This window comes from Bufo bufo, chromosome 2 (assembly GCF_905171765.1).
Source record: "Bufo bufo chromosome 2, aBufBuf1.1, whole genome shotgun sequence".
Taxonomy (NCBI): Eukaryota; Metazoa; Chordata; class Amphibia; order Anura; family Bufonidae; genus Bufo; species Bufo bufo.
The window spans coordinates 84,824,722-84,848,294 of record NC_053390.1 but is presented as its reverse complement, the minus strand read 5'-3'; the positions used below and the strand labels follow the sequence as shown (position 1 = coordinate 84,848,294).

Sequence of the window (23,573 nt, the reverse complement as noted above, 5' to 3'; positions counted from 1 at the left end):
AATATTCAATTTTTGACTTTATGAGTAGTGTTGATTGCGAATCTTTTTTTTCAATTGCCAATTTCTGCAATCAAGAAAATGATGACTGGAGATAACAAATTCTGAAATTCGCGAATATATGGCGAATATTCACCCAAATATTTGCGAAATATCACGAATTCGAATATTGCCCCTGCCGCTCATCACTACCAATTATGGCAATGCAGACTTCTGCAAAACAGAGTTTAAAATTTTCCTCATGATACATCTCCCCTGATGGTGTTTTAGACCAGACCGCAGTCAAAACCATTATGCTGGTTTATAATGAAGTGTGATGGCAAATGTGGTGTCACAAGTTCACAACTCACTAACGGGAATGGGAAACAAATAACTCAGTTCTCAAGAATAGTGAGGATCCCAGCAGTTAACTCATACTGACTGGACCTCATTAAGACCATAAGTGCCCCTCAGTGATTTCCAAAAAGCATTGTGCTTTCTTCCAGATTCTTCAGTGGTAAAACACGTCTAGAGTTATGCATGTGACACAAATAACAGATCCTAAATTATACATGATCTCATTTTCAATAGGCTCAAGAACTGGGCAGCACTTCAAGGAACAAGGAAATGTCACCCATAAAGTATCTACTCAATGAAGTTAAGATGGAGACATGAACTATATTAAATATGTCACTGTCCTTCTCAGCTATGTCCCCATCTACTCATTTCTAGACAGGAAAATGAAAGGATACAGGGATTCCAGCACAGCCTGACAACTGGCTTTAGATGCAAGGTCTACCACTTAATAATGTGGCCCAAATTTTCTTAACAATTCTTGAATTCTTGAACATTTAAAGAAAACTATGATTGCTTTCTCACAGAAACAGCTCCATACCAGTCCAAAGAAAGTACTCTGAATGGGGCTGAAATGCAATACAACATGCAACCTGTGGACAGGTGGGGTGCAGTCTTTGGAAAAAAAAAGCTTCCATGTTTTTTTAAACCTAGACAAACCCTTTAAGCTTTTATGAGCCAATGAGTCTACAGTCGGATGTAACAGAAAACACAATGTATTCCAAGCAAGCAATGAAGACTCTTCTAAACAGGTCTACAACCAGCAGTCAAATGGACTATCAATTTGCGATTGTAAAGCAAAATTGGTGTTGGAGGCTTTTGATTGAGAAAAATGAATTCTACAGAATACAAATGACCCCAAGCCCATAACTGGGAAGAGTAAAATGTATTTATCAAAACATCTACTGGCCATCCAAAAGGCAATGGGGTAGACATGGTGGCAATACAAGTTGTTCCACAGACAAGGGGCCCTTTGCCACTTAAAAAAATAAATAAAGAGATCCCTACTATCTATTAGATTATATTTAAAGGGTTACACTCCATGTCTCCCAGTTACTGACAGACTGGAACGCGTGAGAGATTTACTAGGAAGCCTTGAATTAGACCGTTGTGATCAAATTAGCACTTGTTAAACCATAGATGGTCCTATCTATTTTTCTTGTACTGGAGTCCTCTGTTGTTGATGTCCACTCCTGCACTGGGGCAAATAATGACTGAACCGTATTTTTCAACCCTTATAATCCTTTTTTTTTTTCTGAGATAAGACATGCATGGCAGACATTTATCTCTCTCCATAGAAATAAACCATCATTACAGTCGAGCAAGTTTAAGGGTTGGAAGTACAGTTTGTGGGTGTGCAACATGTTGTACTGCAACAACAAGAGACCCAATCACACAACCAGAGCCACTTACTCATGACACTCATGTACTCATGACACTGTTAGCAAGTATCCTATTTCCTACCTTAGGTGGCCATATACATTACATTAATGTTGGGAAAACTCGCTGATACAAATGGGATCATCCAAACATCCAATGTCTGGCAGCAGTTAATTCCACTCTGGTAATTCAGAACACATGCACACTCTGTAGAGAAGGATAGCTCATTGGACTGACCTCTATCTATATGGCCAGCCTAAGGTGTGGGGTTTATTAGTTTTAGATAGTCCAAGCAATACTATGGTTGGATGGTTACTTGCACAGTGGGCATATTTTGGAGATGACACAAAAAGCCAAAGTACAATAGAGATAAGAAGAGGTAAACAGGAAGAATAGGTTAGAAACTCTTGATAAACCTCAAGCAGGGAAATAAACAAGTAAGAGTTGGAGGTTGGTCATGCCCTGGTAATTGTAACCCCTTAATGACCAGCAAAATGTTTTTTGCTTTAACCTCTCTGCAATTCAGCAGCTATAACATTTTTTTTCCACAAACAGCTGTTTGAGGTCTTGTTTCATCTGGTATAAATTTAATTATTTTTTCGGATTTGTTCGGGATACACATAAATCACAGTGTAATACATACATATAGATCCTGGGTTCACCAAAAAAGTAGAAAAAAAACAGATATGAATTATGTTCATGAACTTTGATATTGACATTTTTCACTAATTATGCACTGATTAATTAATGAGTGAATCATGTTTGTATGCCTATTTATGCACTTTCAAATTTACTTGGCTTGAGAAAGGTCCCGGAAGGGGACAGAAATGTCGCTGTGACATGCGTGAATAAAGGAAACTTCTTTTTTCACTATATCCTTAGGAGTTTTTGCGATAGTTTTTAATTAATTTTTTATGCCATTTATGTTTCACATTAAATAACCTGATAATTAAACTCTTCAGGTTAATACGCTCGTGTGCACAACAAAACATATTTTACATTAGATCATGGCGATATATATTTACAGACTATTTTTTTTTATTTTTTATTTCCATTATGAGATTACCATTTTATTATTTTATTTCACACTTACAATCTACTAGCATACTCCTGTAGGGTAATACATCATGCTCTGTGTTTCTATGACACAGGCTGCTGTTAGGGTAACACTAGTGTGCCCTAAGAGCAGGCTTACTGAGCAGATGAGCAGACAGCCCTGGGACCCTTCATAGGACTTCAGGGCTGACTGCAGATCACTCTCTCAGTCTTCCATCAGGTCACTGTGAGCCTCATTAACCATAAATGTGGAGAAACATAAAAAATAAGATCATGTGCACTCCTTCTCCACTTGGGATGCTTTAAAACTGCAATACATATAGCATAAGGACTTTAAAGACCCAAAATAAGATATCAGAGATAATATGTAAACCTTGAAGATCATTGCTAAAATATCACTTTGAACGATTCCATTTTGAACTCTTCTTCAGCAGTAAATAAAAAGTTTGCAAGGAAGGATCGTTAAGGTAAAACAGGTCCTCAGTCATAAAATCGTTTAGAGAGTTCCAAAGCTTGAAGACAAGAATATCAACTTCTGACTTCACAAAGAAATAACAACAGTTTGCATGCCATCCACAGATGGGTGAGGCAGACAATGACCATGAAACAGAACAGACACACTAAATGTTGAGTTTGTCTTCGGTCACAAGTGCATCTTCAAAGTGCTCTGTTTGATTGGCCGAGTGCTAAGTGACCTAATAACACCAATCACTGATCTCTATGATAAGAGATGGTATTTTGGAAGAACTCATATCAGATCATTATTGATGAAAGGTAATGATTTTTTTGTTCACTCTCCGATTAGCATTTAAAAAATATATATAAAAATTCTCAATTTGCACATTGTGAGTTTAAGTTGCCAACTAATAGATATTTGTAGGCCAAGAATCTAATGCAATGGGGTCTGTTATAGCGAAAATTACTTAGACAAGAAAATCTGACCATATTGTACCCAGCACTGGACCATGACTGTTGGTGCCCCCCATGGCACCTCTGGCTCCAACCTCACCTGATTTTCTACTGCAGTGACATATAGGAGAGGTGGCCACATGTGGCCTTCTCTACTGAAGTCTATAAAAATGATGGATCTAGTGATGCTCTCCAGATATCAAAAGAGAGAACTTCCTCAACAGCACAGAGAGTTGACAACTGATACTCTATGGATCCCCAAAATGATAAGGGCTCTAGGACATGTGCTTTCTTGACATGGTATTTTAATTACCGAACCACAGTTATAAACAGGAGTTCACTTCTGGGACTATCGACCAGAAAACAGGGTCGTTTAGCCTACAAATGGTGCATGTTATTCTAGGACAACACATGGGTATAATAGATGCACAGTGAGATTCCGGCAGAAATTTGAAGGGTTCCCTGGGATATTCATATTGATGGCTTATCTTCAAAATAGGTCATCGAGATGAGATTGGTGGGGATCCAACTCCTGGCACCCCCGCTAATCAGCTGTTTGAGCAAGCTGCGGTTACTGGAGCTCTAGTGAGTGCCATGGCCTCCTCCACCGAACTCATACTGATGACCTATTTTGCAGATAGGCCATCAATATGAGAATCCCGCAAAACTCCTTCAATACAAAAATAATAAAAAAAATTAAATAATCATGCTATTTTTACAATGGAAAGATATTTAGCTTTGCACTGTAAAAATAACATGATTATTTCATAAATAAATAATAAAAAAAATAAGCAAATATATAAATACATACATAAACAAATAAATAACTAGATAAATTAATCAATAAAAAATGTATAAATGGCATACCTCCTAAGTTGTATGTATACCTGCCCGAAATGGAAACACTAAGGGACACATTTATTAAGACCGGCGTTTTAGATGCTGGTCTTAATAAGACCCTGCACTGGTGGGGGATCGCCGAAGTTATGAAGAGGCGCCAGCCTCTACATAACTTCTGCATATCCACTGCCGATTCTATATGTAAGACAGCAAGGAAGCCCATTTAGCCCATTTTCTATACCAAAACCAGGTGGGGAAAATGATGAATGGGACGGGCCTACAGGCCTGTCCCCTTCCCCGCCCACACCACGCTCCCTTTTTTTAAGACCTGGCATGAGCAGGTAAGAAGTCACAGATTCTGCTACAACATGGTGTGCCACAAAAGTGACCCCCTTAAAGTTTGTCTTGCTAGCTTCAAAGATACATGTGGCCTATATTGTAGGCATCCCTACTGTCTTAGTATAAGTACTTTACATTTTTGCTAAACCCATATGACTGACAATAGTTGTCCCCAAGAGAAGAACAGCTCTGAAGCACAAACCGTTGCTCTAACAAGTAAATTAATAGACAGACAGTAGGAACATTCATGGACACATGTATGGTTCATTACCTGATGAGAGATGCACTTTAATGCAATCAATAATACTATAGGCTGAAAAGTTGAGTCCATACTACTGTACTTTATTTTAGATATTATTAATATCTATAAAGTGACATTATTGAATTATAGTCTTTCTATACGTCTGCAGAGGCTTGCAGCACAAAACTAGTCTAGCAGATGGTAAGCCCTACTATTTTGTGAGAAAAATACATAAGATGGAAATTCCACTTGAGCTTGGAGATCCCTATTTAATGAAACTTCCCAGAAAACCAGTATGTATGTAGGAAAAAAAAAACTGGAATATCCATACATTCTTAAAATGGAAAGTATATTCCCGAGCACAAGGAATGTTTGTTAACATTAACATGTATGTCTTGTGTAACTGTCTATTTAAATCACTTTAAACTTAAGAATAGTATAGTGTAATACGTGAGAGTCCCCGAACCACCGGGCTATACTCTACAGACAGGTTTTTGAATTGGTGCCAGTTATGCCAGACTAAACATTGTTGTGCTTTTCCATTTGGTGTAAAAAGCTACCAGATGACAGTTGGGATTTTGGCCTTTGAAGGTGTTTTCTGACTCTTAAAGGAGTTGTCCCAATACTTCATATTACATTTCAGGGAGCGCCATACTAAATTGTTTTGTTTGATCTAACAGAGAAATGTCATATTTTGCAGTGGGACAATTAAGATGAGATGTGCTAAAAATTACAAAAAAATAAATAAAAAATTGTAAATTCCATTTAGTTCCCCCACCTTTGATAAAGTGGTCACCCATCATATCTTGTCGTCATCTCATCACTATGATGCTTTGTCCATGGTCATGCAATATACTGGCTGCAGTTGTGACGTGTCCTCCAAACTGAGCTATCATTAGGATATGCCATCAATGTCAGATACGTAGGTGCGGGTCCCACCTGTATCTGTAACTGTATCTCTGCATAAAATGGATGTGACCACTATTAAAGGGCATCTGTCAGCAACTTTGTGCCTATGAACTAGCTGACCTGTTGCATGTGCGCTTGGTAGCTGAAGGCATCTGTGTTGGTCCCATGTTCATATGTGCCCGCATTGCTGATAAAGATGATGTTTTAATATATGCAAATGAGCCTCTAGGAGCAACGGGGGCGTTGCCATTACACCTAGAGGCTCTGCTCTCTCTGCAACTGCCGCGCCCTCTGCACTTTGGTTGACAGGGCCAGGCAGTAACATCATCACACCTGGCCCTGTCAATCAAAATGAGGAGGGCGTGGCAGTTGCCTCTAGGTGTAAAGGCAACACCCCCGTTGCTCCTAGAAGCTTATTTGCATATATTAAAAAATCATTTTTATCAGCAATGCGGGCACATATGAACATGGAACCAACACAGATGCCTTCAGCTGCCAAGCGCACATGCAACAGGTCAGTCAGTTTCTTAGGTACAAAACTGCTGACAGATGCCCTTTAATGCTCCCCTAGGGATAGATAGTCTCCTGGCTTTCCCTGGAGTCCTGAATGCTAAATCTGTTGAGCTATGCAGTGATACATCTCCTACTCCAGCAATGCAACATAATTAACCAGGTTTGTTTTCAGATATAGTCATGCACTTTTTGGCATAGTGGCCTTATTAGGAATTGAATTACAGTTTTAGGAGGGAACTACATGGCAATATTTTGTGGGCTCTGAAGTATCATTTGGATTCTGTATTATCTAGGCACTATATGGTGGTATCATATAGACTTTATAGTGCAGAGTTCTTATGTGAGCTGGAATTACCAGAATTTTTTTTTTTTAAATGGTAACCAAGCTCCTTTGCTTGTTGCCCAGCAACTAATTTTCTATAAATTTGGCCCTCAGTAAAAACACATAGGTCTTACATTACAGGTAGAGATGAGCGAATTTCTTCAAAATTCGATTCGGCTGCTTCGCCGAATAATTTAAAAAAAAATTTGTAAGTAGCGAGGGCAATGACAGAACTGCTATAGCGCTGCCCCCGTCATTGTACCCCTACATGATCGCGGCATCTGAGTGTAATCTTACACAGTTTTTAACAATAAAAAAACTATTTTCTCGTGATTCGTGTCAGCGAATCAATTTATCCTGAAATAGTGTAAAAAGCATAAAAATTCTAACTTACCGCCTCCATTTGATCGCGACGGGCCACCCGCCATCTTGCTTGAAGATCTCAGCCGAAATCCCGGTGGGCGCCAGATTACGTCATCACGCCGGTAACCAAGCAAAGGAGCCTGGTTACCATTGTAAATTCCTTTTTTATGTTTTTTACACTATTTCAGGATAAATTGATTCGCTGACACGAAGCACGAGGAAATTCGTCTTTGGTGCAAATCCAATTTTTCCTAAAATTCGTCTCGAATTCCACTTCGTCAGCTTTGATTCGCTCATCTCTAATTACAGGGTCCCCCAGGAGTTGCCACATGCAAAATCTCAGAGCCAAATCTCAAGGATGTTTTATATGGGGCCCCTAGTGAGTGTCCCATCCCATTTGCTATTTGATGGAGAGATCTCGCAAAGAACGCATTATTAACTAAAGAGAGGGAAATCAGCACAAAGATTATGGAAAGAAAATGGAGAAAGCAAACAAGCAACGGTCCTTTCTTTATCGAGTTGGCATTACCAAGCACCATAAGAGACAGTTTTGATATCTGCTATTTGTCCCTCTTTCCGCTATATACATTCCCACCAGTAATACAACTTTTGCTTCAGGATTTCTAAATAGCTCATCAGGTTTGCTTTTTTGGTTGTCATCCAAGTTTTCTTTTCTAGAAGTACTCATCAAATTCCATGAAAATGGAAAAAAAAAGTTCTAGTGGAATACAGGGTGAGATATATTAGACTGTATATTATAACCTTAGACTGTATATCATAACTGCAGTGTACTGCTTCAACTTTTATGTCTACCAAAAATGTAGATGACTACCCCCAGAAACGAAGAGTCTGGTGATAAATCACATACTACATGGGGTTGCAAGTATTACTTATCATGCTGCCTTCATACAAGCATTCAGACAGATCACTGGAATTCATCAAAACATGATTATTACCCTAGAGAACTGGATTATTTTAAAGGGGTGTCAGCCCTGGCCATGTTATCTATTACAGCAGGTGGATTTGATAGATGGGGGCCCCATTCTTGACCAGCTGATCCCCGGCGGGGTTGTCTAGATGGGACGGAGCCTTTAATGGAAAATCTTTAGCTAATATTACTATTTAGAGTAATAGTGATCATGGAACATTGTGTCCTGTTGTATCGGCTTATCATGTTGTTTTCTGCCAAACAGCTACAGTAAAAAAAAAATCCCTACCTGTGCTGTACAGATCTATTATATAATGGCCGTGGTCTGCTGTATAGACCAAGACTATACATTCATGTGTCTCACAGATGTACTATGTAGAGACATTCTGCCCTAGAAGCATTGCTTCTAAGAAATATTTGGTAAAATGTTGGGGGCATCATAGGGTGTAATAGAGTGCCTACATGACATTGATAGAAACATGTAGGAGAACTGGCTTGTGGTGCAGATTTGTAACGTGCAGTAGGTCAGTTTATACTTTGGATTTTCATTGTGGGTTTCAACCCTTTGCAGGACAAAGAGTAAAATCGGCTTCAAAAAGCAACAGCATTTCTGCAACGAAATCCGCACCATTTGGTTAGCTTCTTTAATGTGGAGGATTTCCAGTAGAAGCACCACAGATTATCCCGCAACGTGTAAACATACCCTAAAGCTGGCCATACACCATTCCTCAAACTTCTCTGTGAAAACTCTACATTTCTGACTGCAGCCTATGTTTTAACTTGCTTGATCACTATTATCCCTGGACATCTGTCATCAGGGGACATTAGGGAGGTCCGTATTCATATTAGAAAGTGGGCCGATGCAGTTAAAATGTATGTGTTTTACTGTATAATCTATGGTGTCTAATTACAGAGTGGGTTCCCTTATGGGACAATGCTGTGACCTGCCTACCTATAGTAGAGGACATTTTGAATGCAGCTCTTTATAGAAAAGTATTATGGTACAGAATTTTAGGATAATTTAAATGCATATAGTAAACTTCTTTCCATGAGCATCCATAAGGGCCCATTCCCATGGGCGGATGATTGGACTAATTACTGGGAACAATCGCATGTATGAATGCTCATTCCTGATAATTGCCATGTACAATGGTCCTATATAAACAAGGATGTGCTGGCGACAAACAATAAAACAGCTTAGGGGGGGGCTAACAATTATAGTAACGACCCTTCATTCCAATACAGAGAGGATAATTTCTGCATGTAAATTCAGATGAACAAGTGAGCAATGATTGGGAATAAATGTTCCTATCATGATCGTTTGCCGATCATTGCCCATTGTATAGGCCCATGTAAATGGGTCCTTATTGAATTCTCTTAAAGGGGTTTTCTGGATATTCATGGCCAATCCTCACGAATAGGCCTGGGCTATACAATGGACAATGCTGTGCTTGGTAAGCTGAGAGGAAGACGCTGAGCTCACCAGAGATCTACAGCCTCATCAAACAGCTGATCGGCGGGGGTGATGGGTGTCAGAACCCGCACTGATCAGGTATTGATCCTGAGGAAAGGCCATCAGTACTGAACTTGTGGACAACCTCTTTAAATGAAGGGTAATTGCCTCTGGGATATAAGTTTATTTAGGGCAGACTGTTCTGTGATAAAACAAAGGTTCTACCATCTCGGGGTAATTAATTGCATTTTACATTTTAACCCTTTATTTTTTATTTTGCTGCTCCTTGACTCAACATTTTATTACAAACTTAGATCTCAATTCACAGAAAACACAGCAGTCAGGGCAGCTTTTTAGGTTGAGATTTATAAACCAATTAAACTTGTAATGAATCATGAAAGGCATCGTACATGGGTGAGTGCATTAACTATATTGCAACTTCAGTATATCTTCCTAAATATGACAGCAGCTGGTGTAGTCTGACATTGTTGGGCACCTTTCCAAGAACAGCAAATCCTGTTATGGTATAGCTGTCCAGAATTAAGCACATACATAATCACCGCCTAATCCCTATACCCTAAACATTTATGCCAAACTGGCACCTCAGAATTTACAGTATATAAAGCTAATCCCATTGACAGGCCTTGATGGCTTAGACTGTAAACCAATCCGTGGAATGCTCTAATGTTGTTACTCTTTGCCAATTAAATACAGATAAGATATAGACTTATTTTCGTTCCTCTGGACCATTTTTTGGCATACACCATTTTCATATACACTCACCTAAAGAATTATTAGGAACACCTGTTCTATTTCTCATTAATGCAATTATCTAGTCAACCAATCACATGGCAGTTGCTTCAATGCATTTAGGGGGGTGGTCCTGGTCAAGACAATCTCCTGAACTCCAAACTGAATGTCAGAATGGGAAAGAAAGGTGATTTAAGCAATTTTGAGCGTGGCATGGTTGTTGGTGCCAGACGGGCCGGTCTGAGTATTTCACAATCTGCTCAGTTACTGGGATTTCCACGCACAACCATTTCTAGGGTTTACAAAGAATGGTGTAAAAAAGGGAAAAACATCCAGTATGCGGCAGTCCTGTGGGCAAAAATGCCTTGTGGATGCTAGAGGTCAGAGGAGAATAGGCCGACTGATTCAAGCTGATAGAAGAGCAACGTTGACAGATATAACCACTCGTTACAACCGAGGTATGCAGCAAAGCATTTGTGAAGCCACAACACGCACAACCTTGAGGCGGATGGGCTACAACAGCAGAAGACCCCACCGGGTACCACTCATCTCCACTACAAATAGGAAAAAGAGGCTACATTTTGCACAAGCTCACCAAAATTGGACTGTTAAAGACTGGAAAAATGTTGCCTGGTCTGATGAGTCTCGATTTCTGTTGAGACATTCAAATGGTAGAGTCCGAATTTGGCGTAAACAGAATGAGAACATGTATCCATCCTCTGATGGCTACTTCCAGCAGGATAATGCACCATGTCACAAAGCTCGAGTTATTTCAAATTGGTTTCTTGAACATGACAATGAGTTCACTGTACTAAAATGGCCCCCACAGTCACCAGATCTCAACCCAATAGAGCATCTTTGGGATGTGGTGGAACGGGAGCTTCGTGCCCTGGATGTGCATCCTTCAAATCTCCATCAACTGCAAGATGCTATCCTATCAATATGGGCCAACATTTCTAAAGAATGCTATTAGCACCTTGTTGAATCAATGCCACGTAGAATTAAGGCCGTTCTGAAGGCAAAAGGGGTCCAACACCGTATTAGTATGGTGTTCCTAATAATTCTTTAGGTGAGTGTATATTTCACAGCTGTTTACCTTATATACAGGTTTGGACTGGGATTCCTTGGGCACACCAGAGGAAATAATTTGTGGGGCCCAATCACCATATCATCCCTTAATTCTAATAGATTTTGTCTCCAAAGGCAGCTCCAAATTATTTTTTTCTTTGGGGTCCTTGGTATCAGAGCCTAGGCCCACTGAAAGATCCTTTGGTCCAGTAAGACATTGGCAGGGTTTTACTAAGGTTTCTTGGACCTTCCAGAGAACATTTTTAGGAGCCCAAAAACCATATCATCAATAAAGTCTAATAGAGGCAAGTGATTAGCTCCAAAGGCAATGCCAAAAGTTTTTATTTTTTCCTGGACCTTTGGGGCCCACTATGATATCATATCCTGGGCCTACAGTACCAGAGGATCCTGATCCAGTCCGACACCGATTATATACATGCTACAACATTTTATAGGGGTGTACCTTTTTGAACCCATTTTTATCACTCAAGTACACCTACAATAAAATCTGAAGCAACTTTGAAACTGCCCCTATGCAGACATGTTTCCATGGTTACAGACTACAAAAAAAACCTGTGTAGTCTGAGAATCTGTATAGCCAAGTGTTATTCTTCCCTGTCTCCAGATTACCAGGAAAAGGGGACAGGTAAGACGTTTTATATGCATGTGAACTATACTCTCTCAATATGAATTATCAATGAGATAACTGTAGTATAATTTGGAGTATAAAATATAAATCACAATCCTTATATAGTATATCAGCGTATTAAGGATTATTATTACTATTACTAATTTATATATGATAATGGGTTCGGGAAAACAAAATCATCTTTAACTCTTAAACAGATTGATACAATATTTGACCTGGTCTTTAACCATCAGCTGATCTCAGCCAACATTGATTACATTTTGGTTGCGGGATTTGGCTTACAGGGTCAGGTTCGTAGATGATCCCATTTATAATTTTGCTGTTATAAGGGCGCCCTAACCAACCAGACGAGCCGTGTACTAGGCAAAAGTCACATCATGGCATTCAGCCTTGACAGAGATTGGTTCATCAGATGTGGTTTGAAAAAGTAAAGGGGTTTGTTGTGGCATGGCTTGCTAGAATATATATTACTAACATTTCCTATATATGGTCCTCAATATAAGAACCTTATAGTTAAGACAGCATAGAGGGAGGGGATGGTCCAGATTGGTGATCACAGATGCCATTTGAAGTTACATTTTTTATCAAGCCTAGATAACCCTTTTAATCTAGACTCAATGTAATTCCAGACTTCAAAATTCCAACCCTATTTCAAACCCCAGTCAGACCCCAGACTAGACAACATCATTTAGACCAGAGTTTAATATTTAGACATCAGACCATACACCAATCAAAACTCCAATATCCAGACCCCAAATCAGATCAAATAATTCAGACCCTAGACTCCATAATTCAGATCCCACCTCAGACCCCAATATTCAGATACCAGATATCCTAATTCAAAGCCCAGATCCTTCAATTCATACACCAGGCCACTTTAATTACTGACTTCTTCTTGTCCCTCTTCTGCAGGCCCATCTCCTCATCATCTCAAGGTGCTGCCACATATGACATCCTGATGCTTGCCAGGCCTGCAGTGGAGGAGCTTGGACCAAGAAGAAGTGCGGCATTAATTCTGTCTGTTACCTACTGGATTAATGTTTTGTTTTTAAAGTCTCCTGACTGTGCCCAAGACACATTTTTTTTTATCATTATTGTCCATTAAAAAGAAGGACAGCCTTTGCAAATTTGGGACATCTGGCCACAATGAGATTGATATGGGATTGATGTTCATAGATAGATAATAGATCAATTGCAATAAGCATGAACAAGACAAGTTGTAAACTGGCTCTTATAAATGGAGAAAGAACCCTGCCAATGAGGGCTTAAAATCTACAAGATGGAACCACGCATGACCCAACAAAAGGGACAACAGTCGTGCCTACTTGTACATACACAAAATGATTTTTTTTTTAAAAGTGGGCTGCAATAACCATGTGTAAGACATTATAGAAACAGTACTTTCAAACATTTCTGAACTGTCCCCATTCACTAGCTCCAGAGACGCCCTTTATAACTGTGGCCTACCAGCAGCTGCAGACAGCCGTCTCTGTAACAGCAGCACAAAACATTTTTAAGAGCAAAAGGCCAAAATGTGACCAACCATAAAACCTGCTCTCGACTACCTAACACACATAATCAACTTCTAAGGAGGGCTCACATAATCCCTCAGCCGGAGTGGATCACGTCTAGCAGGTATGTGTTTATTTTTCAAAACAGCGAGCCGCAAGAAGATAACCGCTAATCCAAACATTTATTTAGAACTGGCAAAAGGGCACGCCATTAAAATCCCGCGGCTATTTATATGATGAACAGCTTGTATGCTTCAGCCCTTATAATATTTATAGAGTGACCATGTGATCAAGTGTTGGAGATACCAGTGGCACATCGCCATCTGTGGGCTACTCTGAAGTTACTCAGCAGATTAGGTTCTTTCTTACAAAATATCTTATGGCTTCTACGGGAACTGGACAGATGTTTCTCTCGGCTTCCAGCGTGTAATTTTTTTTTCTTTTCTTTTCATAAAGGAAGGGATAAAAGGAACATATCAGGTGTGGGTTTAGGATCAAAACTATCTAGCCTTTACTATAGTTTAAACATCCTAATTGGCTACAATTTACCATTTGGTGGGTTGACTAACTTGCCTTTAGGCATAGTAAGATCCTGTTCCCATGTAATTAGGCAACATTTAGACAATATCTTAATGACACCATGAACTTGTGCTGAGGGACTCCAGCTGCAAACCACAGCAGATTTTCTGATTGCACAACCAAATGTGGAATTAAGACTTACAAAACCTATACTTTTACCTCCAAAGTTTTTGACACAGATGTTCATTATAGACAAATTAGAGCACAGGGACGTACTGGAACATATATGCTGTTTTAGGGCCAAGCCTATGCAATGCTGTCTGCTGACATTTTAAAAGATCTGTAGGCTCTTTGATCTAGAAACTTCTCAACATCACTAAAGCTGATTCTTGTGTCACTAATTACTTGTGTAGAGACAATTACTGTAGTGAATACCACTCACATCTAAAAACAAAATGTCATACATCAATAGAATATATTACATTGCTTTTATATTCTGAGGAAGCAAAAATAAAGGACACGAGATTTGTATTATTTTCACTTCTGACACTCTCACAATGGGCCAGCTCCAGGTCCATGTGGGCCATTGGGTACAGCTCACTTGTCTACCTCAGTCTTGGTATGACAAGTGCAGAACACATTCACCCAAATGTCAATGGTACAACGTGACCCCTCAATCTGGCCAGGTTTGTATGGTGCTAACGCCAGCCCTGAAAATGTAAAATTGTGGGTGCAGTTGCAGCATCCATAGGTGGGGTATCGGCAATAGTTTGTTATATTTTGTATAAATGTCATGTTATGTATCTGCCATATGCTTCTGTATTGATAAGGTAGGGTTGGCATTAGGAATGGAACTTACCATTCCATTCCTCCCCTCTTGGTAGGAGCGGGCTGGTCCGACTTTCTGCCAGGAGGGGAAGATCTAGAAAGTTCTAGAGAGAGTTAGCTGAGCAAGCTTGGAGTGAGGAAGCATGGCTATCTGCTCCCACTCCAAGGGCCTTTTGACTAAAAAAATACAGCTTGTCTGTGAGGACTACTACTCCAAGCAGACTGCAGGGTTCTAGAGCACCAAAACATTTACAGGCTACAGCGTACAAAGACAGCAGAGTGATCAGCACCACAGCTATACAGACTTTGCTGCAGGTGAGGGGATAACAAGTTAAAACACCCATCAACACAGTTCAGGACAGGCACATGCAAAAGCCTGCATATTACAAGTTGACACCTACAGACACAAGTGCCAGTTTATTGCTGTTAGTAAAGGGAAATCAAGAGAAGGCGAAAGACTTCCCTAGAGTGTGATTGTCTGCCATCTTGACTGCCACCATACCTCATCATCTGGGGATAAGAGACTTTGCACCTTGTACAGACGACAGCTGGATGTACTGTAACTCATCCTTTGCACTTAGTAAAGAAAAACGTTTGTTGTTCTTCTACGTCTCCCTGATCCTTTTACAGCACCTTTTCACTGCATCAAACTCCAGGTAGCGACGGCCTGAGGAAGTGCACTGTGACACAACGTCTCATCAGGGCCACTACCAATCCCATCCTCTGCACCACTTCATCATGGGCTCGCTGCACAGTTATTTTCAAAGTCTCATGTATCATTCAAAAAGATAAGCCCCAAGAAGCAATAATATACAGGGTGACATCTAATATGCAAATAGGGACCATGCTTTCTTAAAGAGGACCTCTAACCTCTTCTGACCTCTTATTACAGATGCAGTCAGTGTTATTTTAACACCAGCTGCACCAGGATGGTCTCTTTAACACGATTTATTGTATTTATTATCATAAGAACTCGTAGATGTTCCAGAATTGTTATTACATGGACAATGCAGGTAGTTACTAAAACAGACATATCGGGAGAGAAGAGTTGAATGAACATTCGAGGAGAAAAGAGGGACAACAGGGACATTTGGGTCAAAAATAGGAACTATCCCTTTAGAAGGAGGGCGGTTTGGAGGCATTTATAAGTAATTATGTAACTCTCTGTTCACACTTGTGTTTTTCCTGTTCCGTCCTCGTTGTAGTGTGTTTGAATGCAATGACAGCGTAGTTTGCAGCGTTATTCTTGCTGCCCTGATGGATCCCACTATAAGTTAATGAGGTAAGTGACTGGTAAGTGTGCACCTTTATTAACTCATTAGTCTTGACTCCTGTTTATAGTAGTGACTCCTGATTCCCACACAACAAACACAAGCAAACCTTTTCTACAAGTAAGAAATGTCAATGCTGCTCACAAACCCTGCACAGATGTGGCGCTGTTTTTGGAATAAAGCAACCATGGCTTTCCAGTCCTGTATGACCCCATTAAACAAGGTACGGTATCTTCACCATATATTGAAACATGGCTGACATTTACATAAAGGCTTTCTGATACAAAAGTATCAGATTTGTATCATAATGGGTCTCATATTCCTCATGCATTGCGAGACATTTTAATGTATATGTCCCACAGACGAGAAATCTCTCACACACGACCCCCTTGGTGTCTCCCGTGATATGTTTATTTGGAGCACGGAATACAAACAAGGCTACTAACTTTTGGGAAGTACTCTACTCGGCACAACTTATATTATTTTCAAGCATCGATGAAAGCAGATACCCCCTGCAAATAAAAGATGTGTGCTTTGGCCGTGTAAAAAAAACACAACATTAAGGATTAAAGTCAGGATGATCCTGGGAGATGGGATACACCCATTGACTCTACAAGACATAAAAGTTAGAAACTTGTAGCGAGCTGTTAACCTATCAAAGAGCAATCCTGTGATGCTGAGACTCAGCAAACAAGAGGTGTAATAGCTACACTGGATGTCTGGCTACATAACAATCTGCCAGGATTAACAAATGGGAACGGTAGCACGACAGTGACAACATCAAAGCGACCCGGCTTTATTGACTTGAATAAAGAGCAAGGAAACCCTGCATGTGTAGCACCACAACACAATTACCGAAATGATGTATCATAATAACTCGCTGTCAGGTTGTAACAGCGACAAGCAAACAAATGGGAGGATGCTTCCAGGCCACACTGAGAAACCACTTACACCAGTCCAAATGTAGCAAACAGCGCAAAAGATATTATAATAATAATAATAATAATAATAATAAAATGTAAGCTAGGAGGTTGAAAAGGAAGAATAGTGCAGATTTGCCCAAGCGAAGGAACAAACAGATGCATTGAAATATGTCACACGCGGGACTACTTACAGCTGCTATTTGCCAGGATACACTTTTACTACACTTTTTAAAATGTTGCAAGATGTTTTATGCATAGGTCACAAAACTATCAACATTTCTGTAAAAGGATCAAAACCCCTCATATTATGCTTATAGAGCCAGTACGGTAGAGTTAAAAGAGTTAAAATTGGAAATTGAGTTAAAGTTAGAATTAATCACAACTTGAATTAGAAAATGTCACACTGCCGATCATCGAGGGCACGCACTGTGTTTCTAAAAGCATTCAGTAGGCAGGCAGCAATATGTACATTTGAGACCACCACCTAAAATTGCACTGAAAATGTTTTTCTAGAGGGATGTTCCTCTCAACAAAAGGGACAAAGTACACCTGGTGTAAGGACCAGAGGTTCATTTTTCCTGATGCAGTTTTGGAAGCCAAAACAGGAGTGAATTCAAAAAGTCACATCCGTCTCCTTTAATAATCCACTCCTGATTTTGGTTTCCAAAATTGCATCAGGAAACCTGAATGCGGGGCCGCACCTTCAGAGGTTGCCTTTGGTAGAGGTTCCATCTGTCTAGCTATCTACGGCTGTAGCAGGGTTAACACACATGCTTTATGAGACATGTTACCTAAACTAAATGCAACTAAATGCGTTAAGCAATTGGTTTTCAGTGGATTTTGTTTCAAGATAACGCGACGAGTTAAGAAATTTGAGTTAAGAGTGTGTGTGTTACCCCTGCTACATCTGTATGTATCTGTCTATTGAGTGAGCTGAAATGTTGCATCTTTGCTTATGTAGGTGAATACAAGAACACCTTTCCTGGATTATTCAGGAGTGCTGGGCCTTTTTTGAATAATCTACAGTGTTCCTGGGTCAGGACATACTGTAAATAGAAAATAATTCAAAAAGTTAGGCACCAGGAACAAATTTTTGTACTGGGTACACAGCATCTGAGATTTCTCCAGCCTTCATTAATAAATACAGTATACATATTTAGATAATAGATATGATAGATAGATAGATAGATAGATAGATAGATAGATAGATAGATAGATAGATAGATAGATAGATAGATATAAATAAATACATGATAGATAGATAGATAGATAGATAGATAGATAGATAGATAGATAGATAGATAGATAATAGATAGATAGATAGATAGATAGATAGATAATAGATAGATAGATAGATAGATAGATAGATAGATAGATAGATAGATAGATATAGATACTGGATAGATAGTTATTGCTTGAAAAAAAAGTCCCAGTAAGTGAACTGAAACATTACATGGGTGAATAAAGGACACATTTTCCTCACCATACGGAGGTGCCGTAGAACTATATAGATATAGACAGATAGATGGTAGATATTGATGGATAGATAGATAGATAGATAGATAGATAGATAGATAGATAGATAGATAGATAGATAGATAATTATAGCTAGATAACCTATATCAGATTCTTGGACCTATTCATCAAAATTGGAACACATGGACAGAAAAGTAATGAATGTGATGCAATGACCAGTTACATATAAGCATAGGACATAGATGTTAAATCCTGCAGCGTTGATCAGTTAAAGATGAAAGTAGAAGGTGTAATGAAGAAGAAGGCATCTAAAAGTCATAGGGACAAATATCCATTTTTTGGGCCGATATTTTGCATCCGCATGAAGATCTGAAGAGCTGAAGGCCATTGTTGAACCCGTTGGTTGAGCATTAGTTGTACACTCTATATGACCTCCAGAAAATACAGGTAAATTGGTCTTTAGGACACAATAGGACCACCCAATATCCAATATTTTTTCTAAACCTACATTTGTGTTTTCTTCTGAATCGGCTACCTGGCTTCTGGTATTAGTCTAGTCCTGCTCTACAACACATGGCCATGTGGAGTGTGCTGAAAATGAAATGGTAACTTCACATGACCATAGGTGTTTTGCGGTCCACAAACTGCAGATCCACAAAACACGGATACCAGCCATGTGCACTCTGCATCACGCTGCAGATCCATTGACTTCAATAGGTCCATGGTCTGCATGCTGCGGTGAAGAATAGGACATCCGTGCTGCCGCCCCGCAAAAGACGGGACATGTCCGATACTTGCTCACTTGAATGCCGAAGCCCCACATGGTTCTCCAGAAATTTCACTGTGTTGTCTCAATGAACAAAGGACCCTGCACAGTCCATATACACTACTGGATGTAGCAGCGTTTATTTTGACAGATGTAGTAGAGATGAATAGGTCACAAAAGAAACTGTGATATCACAAACACCGCTGAGTTATTAGGATGCACAAGCAAGTTAAATAACAAATTCACTACAGAACTACTTAATTTTTTAGCCTAACAAACCATGTTACTATAAAAAAAAAATCTAAGAACATACGCACGGATAACGCACATTACAAGCGTAGAAAATCTTTAGTGAACAGTACTTGATTTCTTTCTTTCTTTTTATAAGAAAGTATTTTCGAAGGTTAGCAACCCTGATCCAAACCCCCTGCTAGAATTCATTTGCAATATATTGGATATGTGCTCAAGCAAAGGAGGTCAAACCCATTAGGTAACTCACACCATACCAGACAACCATAGGGGTTTTGTATGAGTCTAGATTTATGGGTCTCTTATGAATGTAGACCTGTGCTCACAGAAAACATACGTAATAAAAAAAACTAAAAAAAAACTGGAGGTATTTAAACCAGAGACTATAATGCAAATGACAGTTCCATCCAGGTCCCATGTCTACTGACACAAATTGTACACAAGAAATACATAATCATAGCTAGAGAAGGAGGCATTCCAGCAATCATCAGCCATATGTAAGCGGCTAGTGATTGCATTTCGTCACAGAATTCAAATGCATCCAAACAAGGCAAGAAAACAGTGATGTAGTCATTATTTTTGTTGTCTACTTGTAACATTTGTACATAGTACAGTATATGATCCCTTTCTCCAGCCCTGCACCCTAATCAAAACCAGAACTGAGCTCTTAAGCAGAAATCAACTCTTTTTTTTTTTCATTGAAGATCATATACACTCCTTAAATAATAAAGGATAATTACTCTCAGACTCGGAAGATTTACTCCTTCAGATCTCTATCATCCTGAGTTTTTTTTTTCTGTTTATTTAGAAACAAATGGAACATTTACAAATAAACCAGTGAAATGGATACAAAGCTGCAAATGTATAGAGGACTAGAGGGGGGAAGAGGGAGCCAGGGGGTCTCCATACTGCATGAAAACACACTGGGCTAGGGGAAAAAATAACTAAATACTATAAAAAATAAAAATAAAAGCAGCAGATATTCTGCATTTATAAAACCACCCAGCTCAGATCAGCTTCTGTTTGACAGCAAAGATTGAAGAGAGATTGTAACTCTAGGTGACACTTCACTTTAAGGAAGGCAAAGTGGTATTTTTGACACATTTTTGCTCATTTACAACTGATTTCACAGGGGGCCCATACGAGGGACAGATGGCCGAGAAGTGTCATAGACTTGGGGTAATAGTGATACAGAAGGTGTATATATATATATATATATATATATATATATATAATACAAATGAAATATTTGTGCTTATTGCTCAAACCAAGCATGACATAGATGTCCACTGACTGACCTAATAGTGACAGCTTAAATACCTGATCTCTGCCTCTGGTATATAGATAAATAGTGCAGAGCTGGACATTCTGCAGATCTTCAGCTGTTGCACAAGCCCAAGACACAGCATGTCCTGCAGGGACTTATAGTTCCACAACAGCTGAGGAGCGGCAAGAAGCCCTTGCCTGAGCTAGTGGCTGCAGTGTCCAGTAAAGTTCACAGGTCTGCATGCCATGGTTTATGACCCTAGTGGTGCCTTTCTGTCCCAACAGCATGTAGACAGGGTGTCAGGACTACAACCACAGCTCATTAACCCCCTAGGATTAACGACTGTAAAATGACCATTTCCACCCCCCTGCACTCCCAGTTCTAGACTGGACCCTCTTAGTCAGAGGCACACTACATCTACTAGTCACCCACACGCTCTATAATAGCCACCCACTATGCCTGAAGAATACAACCAAACCATATTCTGTATATTTTTACAGACATTAGCATCCAACTGTCCCCAATGGGGCTCACAATCTAAGGTCCCTATCAGCATGTCTTTGGAGTGTGGGAAGAAACCAGAGTACTTGAAGGAAACCCACACAAACACAGGGAGAACATACAAACTCCATGCAGATGTTGCCCTTGGTCAGATTCAAACCTAAGACCCCAGCGCTGCAAGGCACCAGTGCTGACCACTGAGCCACAGTGCTGCCCACTATTCATTCAGACTTCCTGTAATTATCAAGCACTGTCCCTGCAGTAATAACCCACAGTTACTGCAGCCTTCATCATCTGTAGGACTCTCTCATATTCCTTGTCACCTATAGTCCCTTTAGTAACTACTTGCAGTTCATGTAATAGTCACCCACAGTCCCTATACTATTCAGTTACCCACACTCTGAACCAGTCAGCATCCCTAAATTAGTTAACCACAGCCTCTGAACCAGTCAACTACCCTCCCTGAACTACTTACCTACAGCCTGTGCACCAGTCAACTACCCTCCCTGGACTAGTTACCCACATTCTCAGCATTAGTTTAGTTATCCATGGTCTCTGTACTACTTAACCACATGCATGTTCCTGTACTAGTTATTTAGCCACCCTCCCTGGACTAGTTAGCTATCATGCTGTACCATGTATCCACCTGTATAAGTTATCCACACTCTGCCTACTACTGTAGTTAATTACCCACACTACTCTCACTAGTTACCCACACTCTATTTTCTACTTACCCACACTCTATTTTCTAGTTACCCACCCTCTCTGTACTAGTTATCCACACTCTGTGCACTCCCTGTACCAGTTACCCATACACTCTGTACAAGCTATCCACATTCTGTATGCTATTGATATATGGGGCAGGTAGGTTACTCACTGTAAAGGCAGTCATTCTTCTTGGTCCCGCTAACCCTGCCGGTGTCATCGATCTGGAGGAAATACTTGTGGAAGGAGAAGAGCTTCCTGCAGCGAATATCTCCTTGAAGGTAGTTGTAACTTCGCACGTGTCTCCCAGAGGAATAGTTGGAATAGTTTGAGGAGATCTCCTGGGGGCGCACTGACCCTCTACCCCAGACCTCATTACAGGTGACAGACAAGGAGTAGACCAAGAACAAGAGGAGCAAAGAGCGAGGCAGGTGACATAAGCCTGGGGCACCATGTGTCAGTATCCATTTCCACATTGTACTGAGGCTGAGGGCTTCAGAAGATGCCTCATGGAAAGACACATAATGAAAAGATAAAATCCAATGTGGGGTGAGCTGGGATCTGGTGACCACTGACTCCCAGGACTCTGCTCTGTTCTGTAGACTTTAGTGCATCAACATCCATAACTCCTTAGGAGACCATCCACAGCTGAGGAGCTCTCATGCCTCTGCTCACTTGGAGATCCACATCCAGAAGATGCTGCTATTGACTTGCACTGCCCTGTCTGCCTCTACTTCATACACCCACTTTCCCAGCAGTCTCCCAGCAAGTCTGCAGTGCCTGGAAAAAAATGAGATGACATTTTCACTCCCCCCCCCCAAAAAAAAAGTCTTAATCCATGTACAGCCCCCCTCCTCCTCCTCTTCTGGAGATGAGCAGTCAGCTCTGCTGTAGACAGGTTGGAAGCTGAAGTGTAAATGACAGTGATTACAATGCAGAGGTGGGATGTCTCTTGGTGGGGTCAGGCAGAGGTGGTCATCTGAAACCCAGGAGTTAGGGGGTGTCCCAGAGGAGAGGAGGGGGATTCTCTAGAAGGCTGTATAGACAGAGATCACTGATCCCTTGCACTGATCTGGATGCTACTAATTGCTCCTAAACTCCCAGCCTCTGGGAGCTGCTGCCCACCAGCAATGCACACAGCCCTGCTCTGCACACTCTGATGTCTCCTCCACAAGCCAATCCCCACCAGGGAGCCCCTGCTTGTGTTTTTGGCAGTGAAGTGCTCCACCTGGAGATTGTTTTACTCCCCTCTACTAGAGAAATGTTGCAGACAGGCACAGGACAGGGTGGATGGGAACAGAAAAAAAGAGCTTCCTATTGTTAACCCTTAAGTGCCCCTAGTCTGCAGGCATTAGTGTTACATCCTTCAGTGCTGGAGTCAGGAAATGATCATGCTGAAAAATAATCAAGATTAAAAGCCTGGGGACCCAGACCACCAGAGAAAGATCTGAAGTCAACACATAGAGCTAAGTCATAACCATTTTATGGAAAGATCTAGACAGATATA

General features: G+C 40.3%; 1 protein-coding gene across 1 annotated transcript in view; it reads right to left on the bottom strand.

Annotated features, from left to right (window-relative positions):
* FGF10 (fibroblast growth factor 10) overlaps positions 1-22,866 on the bottom strand; it is an 87,747-nt gene extending 64,881 nt beyond the window's left edge. The window contains exon 1 of the mRNA XM_040421269.1: positions 22,239-22,866. Within this exon, the coding sequence (XP_040277203.1) occupies positions 22,239-22,542 (304 nt within the window). The 5' untranslated portion in view covers positions 22,543-22,866. The remainder of the gene's footprint in view (positions 1-22,238) is intronic.
* Between the last annotated feature and the right edge of the window lie 707 nt (positions 22,867-23,573).